Source organism: Andrographis paniculata, unplaced genomic scaffold (assembly GCF_009805555.1).
Source record: "Andrographis paniculata isolate CXL003 unplaced genomic scaffold, ASM980555v1 Contig32END, whole genome shotgun sequence".
NCBI lineage: Eukaryota > Viridiplantae > Streptophyta > Magnoliopsida > Lamiales > Acanthaceae > Andrographis > Andrographis paniculata.
In genome coordinates this window covers 2293380-2304402 of record NW_026137565.1, presented here as the reverse complement: position 1 = coordinate 2304402, position 11023 = coordinate 2293380, and the positions used below count along the sequence as shown (strand labels likewise).

Sequence of the window (11023 nt, the reverse complement as noted above, 5' to 3'; positions counted from 1 at the left end):
ATAATATATACACACAATCCTACAATATATAATATATTTAAATATTTTATCTATTTACAAAATATTTAAGTATTAGTTTAAATAATATTTTAACATATGATATTTTTATAAAATAAAATAATATATTTTTATTAAAAATCCTACAAAATAAATAATAATTTTTTTTTATAATAGAAAACAAAAACACCCATAAATTTTCGATATTATCATTAACACAAAAAAATACAAAATGAACACCTCTTGTTTTCTCCACAACATTTATATATATATATATATATATATATATTAATTATTAATTATTAATTAAAAAAAAAAAAACTCACAGAAAAGGACCCATAAATTGTGTGGATGGCACCCATTTCTTTTCACTACCCTTATAAAAACAAACAAGCTCATTTTCATACCATTTTGGTTTTTCTTTCCCTTTATTCAAACTTAGACTAAAAACTCCAAATAAATGTCTCAACCAATAGAGCTTGTGTTCATCCCCTCGCCGGGGCTGAGCCACGTCATCTCCACCGTCGAGGCCGCCAAGCTCCTCCTCGCCCGCGGCGGCGATCGCCTCACCGTCACTGTCGTCATCGTCAGTCTCCCCGACGACGAAAATGATAAAAAAGAGAAGATGTTGTCCGATGTCAAAGCAACAATCCCACGCCTTCGATTCATCGACTTGCCTTATGACCATAATGCCCCTGGTGCAGAATCCCCGGCCTTTCGATTCACTTATATCCTTAGTTGTGGCGACAAAATCAAGCAATTATTGTCGGATTTGATCGAGAAGCCATCCGTCCCCGGCTCCCGGCTAGTCGGGCTTGTGCTCGATATGTTTTGCACGAATTTAATTCAGGTTAGTATATGACGAAAACTTTTTAAGTCCGTACAAGTAAAAATTAAGTTATTATATTTTGTTTGATTGTGGTATGAAATTGATTTGAAATAAACTGATGATTTAAATTTTTTGTTTAAATAATATTTTTTATATAATATTTTACAAAGAGAAAATAATTTATTTTTATTGAAATCTGTACATGATAGGTTTAAAATCACAAAAGAGTAAATCCTTAGATTTTTGTCAATTTTCTAAATATATTTGTTCATATATTCAGAAAGTTGTACATATGCATCACAAAAGAATAAACTTTGGAAATGTGTATTTTTAGTAAGCTCAAAATTTTTAGGGATAGAGATTTAAGAAAATATTATTTTTTTTAGTAAGCTCAAAATTTTTAGGGATAGAGATTTAAGAAAATATTATTTTTTTTTTATAAAGAGTAAATTTAAAAATTTTATAGAGTTCGTAATATAAATTTTGAATTAAAGTAGAATGTGTAGGATTCATATGGTTTGTAAAGAGATAGAAAATAGTAAGTAAATAATTTTTATTTTTTTTTTAAAAAAAATATATATACTTGTTTTAATAAATATAATATGATCATAGTCAATATAAATCAAAGAATGAGACATTTTCTATTTGAGAATTATGACACGGGTTCAATTTTGAATGGATGCTTACGTGGGTGAAACAATCTATAGTCTATTTAAAAGTGTACTCGGTCGGTCTGTTGGACTATTTTTTATCATTTTCGTCTGTCGTATTTCAAAGTATTCTTTTTTTATTTTAATAAAAATAATCATACATTAATAAAAAAATACCTATAATTTTTATCTAAATTATAAATATATTATTACACATACAATTACTTAATTTACTACAAAACTCCAAAGGGCTCATTTGGACCAAGAGGGAAGGAGTATCATTTTTCTCATATTAAGAGAATTGAAAATATTTTCAAGAGAATTGTGAGAAATAAAGTCCAAATCAAAATCTAAAAATTAAATATTTAAAATATTTTAATAGGAATAAACATTATTTTACCATAATAATTAATAATAAAATTTTTTATTTCCTTCGTCCAAACTCAAAATATCATTTTTGTTTGTTACATTTCAAAAGTATTTATTTTTTGTTTTAATAAAAATAAAGATGCATTAATACTAAAATATTTTTAATTTTTATTTAAAATATAAATATATCATTACAAATACAATTATTACATATATAAAGTTAAAAGAACAAAAATATAAAAGGAGGGAGCACTGTTTATTTAAAATATTGAAATAATGCAACAATTGGCTTTTGAATAAAACAAATCATGTGAGATAGTTGTAAAGGATTTTTTATCGGTGCATATGGGAAATGAGAGGGACATATTGGCCGGGTTTGACCCTTTTGGTCTGGTTTTTATTATTTATAAAAAGTAAAAATAAAATAAATATTTAATCTTTTATATTAGATTAAAATAAATTTTATAATTAAAATATTAATTCAATATCTCTTTATATAATATTGTACAACATTGAATAAATTATTTTTCTAGTTTTTTCAGTTCGGTAATAGGATATTTTTATTATTTTAGTTTTATAACTTTAGTATGTCTGTGTTAAAATAGTTCTGTAACTAAAAAAGTTTTGCATTTTAGTTTTTCTGCGCCGGAAATGCCTACGTGACAACTTGGTGGACACTTGAATAATTTATATATTTTTTTATTTATTTTTAAAAATTAAAAAGTTTAAAAGTTTAAAAAATTAATTTAAAAAAAACATAAAATAAAATTTAAAAATATAAAACATAAAATTTTAAATTAAACTAAAAAAATTATAATAAAATAAAATAAAATAAAATTTAATTTATTAATTTATTATTTTTTATATTTTTAAATTATATTTTATATTTTATTTTATTATTTATTTTTACTTTTTTAATTTTAAAATATTATTATCATATTTTAAAATTTTATTTTTTTATATTTATTATTTTTAAAAATAAAATAAAAATAAAAATTATCCACGTATCCGTCATGTTGCACTGACTTTGCGAACACGTGTCTTCCGGTATGCCACACAAGCAACTCCGGCACCGAAAGATAAAAGTGCAAAATGTTTTTACTTGCAAGGCTATTTTAAAACAATCTCCATTACAGAACTAAAATAATAAAATTGTTCAATTACGAGACTAAAAATTAATTAAAAATTATAATATTCAAAACTCTATGCCCAACTCTAATATTTACTGCCAAACGAAAGTGTGTTGTTCCCTTTATATACTTTATTTGTGGTATGCTTTTGCACTGTTTTGTTTTTATGTTGTCTTTAAATATAAAAACATAGCACATATTTTTATTTTATAAAATACAAGTGTTATTTGAATCTTTAATTTATGTCTTTTTGAAAAATCAATATAGTGGAGATGTAAGAAATCTTTTTCCTAGGATAGCCACGACACTCTAAAAAAATACTATATTAGTAACGGAATTCTGTCTTTAAAGTTCACGTAGTTAACGTAATTTCATCTCTAATTTCGTTTCTAATGTCATTAGTAATGAAAAAAGTTAATTTAGAGATGAAAAAACTTTGTTACAAAATTGATATTTTTTTGTTGTGCGAGTGCAACAAAACACTATAATTCTCACATAGGAAGTTAGTACGTTAGTTCAACAAATGAATCAGAATGATGATAAGGAACTAAAATCAGTGCTATAATATAACAAAATATCTGCCGGCTTAGATCACAACCCATTTCGCATCAATTCCAAGCCTTCCAATATTGCCGACACCACAAATGGGAAATCGAAATCGAGGGTTTCAACATCAAGAATCCGTAATCCTACAAAGAACAAAGAAGAACACAAAATTCAGGAAGAAGGGGATCCGGCAGAACACCGGCAAACACAAAGTAAGGAAAACGCAAAGCATAATACAAAGGATCGGCGGCACCAAGCAACTAATCTTTCCTCTCGGCTTACTCCCTTCCAATCCCATGTCTCACATACATATTTATAGGCAACCAAGAAACCAGATAAAACCCCCAAAACAGCAACCAATTTACCGATGAACCACCAAGGGAGAAGGGATAAAGTGCGAGATGGAAGGCCTCCAATTTTTGATTTGCGTCGTTGTTGGAACAGAAGGAGAAGAATAGAGAATTTGGTTTTGTTCGGTGCGGATGAGAGAAGAGAGAATGATGATTCAATTTAAGGATCAAACCGGGTCAAGTATGTATGAATCGGGTTGGTTTGGGAAGGGTTGGATCGGATCGGTTCGGACCTGAAATAAAACCCAACAATCTCCCCCTTATTTCTGGTTGACCATCATGATTGCATTGGAGAGCATAACAAGAGTGGAGAACATATTGATATCATCACCTTTTTATATGTGCAACTTATCACAAAGTTATAACACACAAAGCATATAAGAAACACAAACTAAACATATATGCGAACACATTTAAGCAACACAAAGTTGTAGCATATCAATAAACAACACAAAGTTGTAACATACTACTAAACAACACCAAGTTATAGTATATCCATATATTTCTAAGGTTAGCACATAACCACACAATCAAACTTTAAAATACAACATAACCAATACCATCAAGAGCATGCGATATAGAGTTACTAATTGGAAACAAATTTTTCAAGAGAAATATCATGTAACAACTAAGTTTCCCACACAGGGTCAATAGTAGCCAAACTATTTCATACCCATAAACACATTACCCACTACCTCATTCTCTTTTGCCACATTCGCATCATCACATTGTTGGTTTCTAAAATTTTCTTTTAGATGCGGAGATTGATTTATAAAATAATTCTTATTCTCACAATTATAGAACTTTCTATTATTACCTTTTCATTTATCCTTATTCTTTTGATTCTCAAAATCTTATGAATTACGAGACTTACCCATAACTAACAAGACCTCATCAATTGCTTGTTTTTCTTATTCATTAACCTGAAACTCTAATTCTTTACTCTTTAATCAACTCATAATTGTTTCAAGAGTTATACTATCTCTACTATGCTTAATAGCATATTTGACATCAGAAAAATATTCAGGAATGAAATTCAAGAGCACAATAAAGGTGTATTCATCAATATTCTTGTCTCATGTTTGTTTAATATCTTGAACAAGTTTAGTAAAAACATCAAAATTCTCATCTATTGATTTCGTTAATTCAAGTTTGAATATGAAGAACTTTTCAAGTAGAAACAATTTATTCGGCAAAAACCTTTCCATATAGATTTCTTCTAATGTTTTTCAAAGTTCTTTTTGCAAAATTTTGCTTTCCTACTTTTCTAATCACAATGTCAGATAAATTCAATATTATCAACGAATATATATTTTCATCTAACTCAACCTTTTTATCTTAAGTCAACAAACGATTAAAGTCACCATCAATGGCTTTGGCAACCTTTCGTGTTAGTAAGATACTTTTCATCTTTTGTTATAAAATTGAAAAATCAATTTTGCCGTCAAAAGTTGCAATAGAAACAATTGTCATAATGCCCAATTATCCTCACAAAGTTCACACAATTGCCGTACAAGAATGTCACACAATTCACTAGCTATCAGTCGAGTCAGTTACTAATTCGCTTTGGAGTAGCCAGTTACGTGATAGTAGTGTCAACCAATCACATAAAATATTCAAAGAATATTGATATTATATTGGTAGTGGGTAAAAAGTATGGATAAAAGACTTTTTTGTCCTTATGAATGTATTAGTGTAAAAAGTAATGATAATTGTGTAATAAAAATGAAAAAGTAGGGGTAGTTTTATGGTAATATGGTTATTTATGAAGATAAGATTATTTTTTTAGAATGGACAAAAATGGTAAAAAAGACTATTGTATTGGGACGGAGGGAATAGTATATAATATGAATATCATTTTGTAGAGAATAAAATTTTATATAATACAAGTAAATAAAAAAAAATATTTATTTATTTATTTATCATTACAATAATTTAATTTTATAAAAAAATAAAAAATTTTAAAGGTAAATAAAAATATTTGTTAATCGAGGTTATAAATTTAATAAATTTAATTATATTTGTTAAATGTTCAATATTGTTAAATTTACTTTAAAAAAAATAGAAATATGTATATGTATTTTTTTTTTAAAAAAAATTTGCTTACGTTTTCTTTCCTTCTATTGCACAGGTGGGTAATGAATTGAGCATTCCTTCGTACGTGTTCTACACGGCTGGAGCATTCAGTCTTGGCGTGTACTACGACATCGTTTCACTCAAATTCGAACAAAATCAGGACCTGACACAATACAAAGATTCCGACACTAAACAACTCTCCTCGCGATGTGCCTCTCAGCCTATTCCCGCCAAAATATTTCCTCTGGTGTTCGTCGACGGCAACCCTTTCGGAGACATCTTCCTCGAATTCTACCGAAAATTTGTCGACGCCAAAGGAGTTCTCATCAACACCTTCTACGAACTCGAACCCTACGCCGTCGATTCTCTGTCCGCTCATTACAAAAACTATCCAAAGGTTTACCCGATCGGACCGGTGTTGAAGGACAATCCTGGCTCTAGCGGCAATCCGTCGGTAGCCGATTTGATGAAGTGGCTGGACGATCAGCCGGACGATTCGGTGGTGTTTCTGTGCTTCGGGTCGATGGGGGCATTAGAAGGAGCTCAGGTTCGGGAATTCGCCAAGGCTCTAGAAGGTTCCGGAAGTAGGTTCGTGTGGTCGTTGCGGAAGCCGACGGCGTCGTTTCTTCCGAGCGAGTACGGAGACTACGGGGAGGTTCTTCCGGAGGGGTTTTTGGAGCGGACGGCGGGAAGAGGGCGGGTGATCGGGTGGGCCCCGCAGGTGGCGGTGTTGGCGCACGCGGCGGTCGGGGGATTCGTGTCGCACTGCGGGTGGAACTCGGTGCTGGAGAGCGTCTGGCAGGGTGTTCCGGTGGCGGCGCTGCCGCTGTACGCGGAGCAGCAGATAAATGCGTTCGAGCTGGTGAGGGAGTTGGGGATGACGGAGGAGATCAAGATTGATTATAGAATAGATTTGACTCGTGGGGGGGCGGCGGAGGAGATTGTACCGGCGGGGGAAATCGAGGCGGCGATCCGGCGGTTGATGGCCGCGGACGGCGGCGCGAGGGGGAAAGTGAAGGAGATGCAGAGGAAGAGTCGAGAGGTTTTGAAGGAAGACGGGTCGTCGTACGCGTCGCAAATGGAGTTCCTCCAAGATGTGTTGAAAAATGCTGGATTGGAATAGTGCTGGCTTCGCCGCTGGTCGGAATCTTGTGATATTTATGATGGTTTGGTTGTGCCAGATACCAATGTTAGTATGTATCTTTGGATGAGTTTGGAAAAAAATTGATTTGATTTTGGTATTTTAATAATGTTTGATAAGATATTTTGTGAGAAAAAAATATATATATTTTTTAAAAAATGTAGAGTTCAAATAGTAAAATTTTAAAAAAATTTACTAAAAAAACAGACCTATAGTGTTAAAAATTCAAAATATTTTTTAATTTTTACATAAATTATAAATATAACATTATACGTATAATTAATCTATATATAAAATACAAATAACAAAAATATTAACATCATCTTACCACTTATATTAATTGATAAAATATTAATATATTTTTACTTTAATACAAAACTCGATAAAGTATCTTTCAATTTAGACGGATGGAGTACAATCAAATGTGCATTTTAATATAACACACATCAACTCAATAAGAAAGTCTATTTGAGAGTAAAATATAAGCAATTATATACTCCCTCCGTCCATTTACAAGAGTTATATTTACTTTTGGCGCGGTGTTTAAGAAATAATAGTATTTTAATTATAGTGAATAATTAAAAGTAATATAATGACATTTTTGCCCTTACTTTTTTGTGTAAAAGTAATGATGTGATGTAAGGGTATTTGTGAAAAAAAGTAGGGTATTTAATGAAATGTAAATTTTATAATTGGACGTCCTAAAATAGAAACATGTAAACTTTGTAAGCGGACGGAGGGAGTATTTTTTTCCAGTGAGGTTATAACATTTCTATGATTTTGATCTTACTCTCATAATAAATTTATTTTGTTATAATACAAAATCTAAGAGTAATGCAAAACATATCTATGACCCAATAATAAATTTGTTTTGTTATAATACAAAAATCTAAGAGCAATACAAAACATGTCTATGACCCACAAAACAGATTTTTGTATAAATATTAAACATCATCTGGAATTTAAGGTTATTTATAGAAATTAACAATCCTTGCTCCTATAGTGAATACTATTGCTCTTGGCCAAATATTTTAGATATTTGGTTTTAGATTTAGTAGATTTATATTTAGATTTGGTTTTATCCATAAATTAGATTATTTATATTTGAGTCTATCGAGTCTCTATATTATGTCTATTTATAGGTCTCTATTTTCGTTATGTATAATAATGCAATTTTTTAGTTATATTATAATTTATTTCCCAGACGATATCAGAGCCTACTTTTCTCCTGTCATAAATATTGTCTATCAACTAGCGTTTCTCCGGGTACATTTAACTTGAAATGCACCTGGAAGTTTTTCAATTTTGAGATTTTGACCATGTTTTTCGGTCTTTTCCATTTTCGTTTCTGATTTTAATTTGTTAACGGTCACTTACAAGTTAAAGTGAAACCCACATCATTCATGCACTTTTTGTAATTTTTTAATATTTCTCTAGAGTTGTTATAAGTTTCTCCAAATTATTGGCTTCATTTTCATAAATCAAATGATCATTATTTGTCATAATCATTTTCACATTTAATTGGATATTCTCAAGCAGATTGTATACCTTCTTTAATGACTCTTTTTCTAAATGAAAGATCTTATAATTGTTTCCACCAAAGTTGGCTATTATCTTCGTAATACATTCTTACAAACTTAGGGATATTGAATTTAGTGTTATATGTGTAATAGTTTTTATATTGATTTGTACACTAAATTTAGTAATTATCCATTGTTGTATTCGGATTTTAATTTTGTAAATATTCCAATACCTGAAACCGTTCAAATTATGTCTGGGTCAAAAGTTTATCAAATAAAAGTTGAATCCATGCTTGCAGACATTTGTTGGGGACTCCCGTTTGCGGATATATGATTAATAGTTGCATTTCTGTACTAGTTCGAACTTTTAGGTGAGACGATCATTCTGCATTCGACAAACATCATCTTTAAAATCTAGATCAAAATTGTAGATATATGGCTCTATGTTATCATGCTGAATAAAAATATCTTTATTCCGATCACTTAGCCAATTCTCTCTTATTCTTGGTATCAGCTATAGTATAGCCACCAATAAATATTCCACCAATAAATATTACACACATAATTGTTAATTAGGATACTTACTTCTGTTATAATTAACTTGATGATGATATGATATGTGAGTTTAAAATATTATATTTATGAGAGTGTGCAATAAAACTACATTATCGGATAAAAGTCTCTTTGTGACTTCCTTCGTGATTGATTCTAATAATTTTGTAATCATTGTTTGCTATTGTAGTATTGAAATTTCTCTTTGTTGGAACCTTTTCAGTAAAATAAAAATATCTATTTTCTCATTGAATATTCATTATATATTGATAACATACATAGATTTAGCCACTACACATAAATATATTACATTACTAATTAATTGTTTATTCTGACATGTCTTATATGGCTCTATTTTGTCACTCCATGTTGTTGCATATATTTCTTCAGCACTCCATTCAGATTTTGGATTTGGGATGATGGTTCAAGGGTTTGTGGATCTCTCCAGGCACTACTTTAGTGGGTTTTGTCCAAACAGTCTCAATAGCATCCCATGCATCTTTACCAAGCATCATAAAAAAAAGCTACTATTCAAGTCTTCCAATAGCGGCATTTCCATCTGTTGGATCCTGAAATTCGGAGGTTCCAAGAATGTTCGTCGATTTGTCGGTGTGGGTTTCGGAAGTAATCCAGAGAGCCTGTCCGTCATCGGATTGGAGGCGGCTCCTACGATGGAGCCTGCACAACTTCGATCATCCACGAGGCTTCGAGCCTAAACAACCGATTTCGATGGATTTAAACTAACATCTACTAAAACTCGGATAAATCTACTGAAAAGCGGATAAAAATATGTAATTCGAATTAAAATGTATAAAACGAAAATAAAACATGAAAGAAAAGTAGAAAAATAGACGAATTGTTCTGTTGTGCGTGTTTGTGTTGTGTTTCTTTTTCCTACTTGTAATCCTAAGCTAGAATAACCACTTCTCCCACTATAGAGGCGGTTACAATTATTTCTCCACCACTCTCAACCACTTGGTAACCTCCCACTGCTACCTCCAACTTCCTGGTAACCTCCCACTACTACCTCCAACTTCCAAATCACCTTGTTCCACTACCTCCTAACCACATCGTAACCCCCTTCCATCAGCTCCCTGGTAACCTCATTTCATAAGCTCCTAACCACCTAGTAACCTTCTTCCATCAGCTCCCAGCCGCTTCCATTGCCTCTAGACCGGGTTCCACTTGCTCTGAACTTCTTTCATTGCCTCTGAACCAGATATATTGTTTACTCCGACTTGTTTCCATCGTACTCCTAGTGGGTCCACGGGGATGTATCCCCAACAGCCTTGATTTAAATGGAATCTTCGGGTTTCCTCTTACTGGTTTGTTCCATGGAGCTTTTTGAATAAAGCATGAGAGTGCATAGGTCTTCCACTAATGTTAAGTATGAAAATATTAACCCAGGGCCAACGGAGGTAGTTATCCCATGATCTGTGGAAGCTGTTGCTTTCTATCTTGTGGAGGCAACCTTCCTCTGCTTTCGGCCCTGTGGAAGCACCACAATCTAATGGAAACTGTTGCCTTCGGTTCTGTGGAAGCAGCAGTCTTTGGCTCCGAGGCTTGAAGCTCCATTGCTGTTGAGCGGTTCCGTGGCCAATGAGCTCTGGCACCACTTTTGTCTTTGAGCCTCCTTCTCGTTCAGGTGCTTTTGGACCCATGTCCAACACCATCGAAAAATGGTGGATGGCTTGTGGAACCTCCTTTTTAATTTGTTTTCAACCACGAATAGATCTACTAGGGGCTATTGAGCACTTGTCTATGATACTAGACGTTGGGAAATTAAAAGTGTGGGCTGCAACACGTACATGTAAGAGGCTAACTCATGCGACTTCAATGACAGTTGAAATAGGAAACCATAAA

At 31.9% G+C, this 11023-nt stretch overlaps 1 protein-coding gene across 1 annotated transcript; it reads left to right on the top strand.

Annotated features, from left to right (window-relative positions):
- The first annotated feature begins 373 nt into the window (after positions 1-373).
- Positions 374-7188, top strand: LOC127247721 (anthocyanidin 3-O-glucosyltransferase 2-like). The gene is made up of 2 exons (XM_051269694.1): positions 374-847; positions 6003-7188. The coding sequence occupies exons 1-2, from the start codon at positions 458-460 to the stop codon at positions 7068-7070; spliced, it is 1458 nt and encodes a 485-aa protein (XP_051125651.1). The 5' UTR covers positions 374-457; the 3' UTR covers positions 7071-7188.
- The last annotated feature ends 3835 nt before the right edge of the window (positions 7189-11023 follow it).

Bases quoted from the DNA above. Each gene is read 5' to 3' on its own strand.
- LOC127247721 (XM_051269694.1), top strand. From the start codon at position 458: ATGTCTCAACCAATAGAGCTTGTGTTCATCCCCTCGCCGGGGCTGAGC. The intron at 848-6,002 runs GTTAGTATATGA...TCTATTGCACAG, and splicing joins TTTGCACGAATTTAATTCAG to GTGGGTAATGAATTGAGCAT.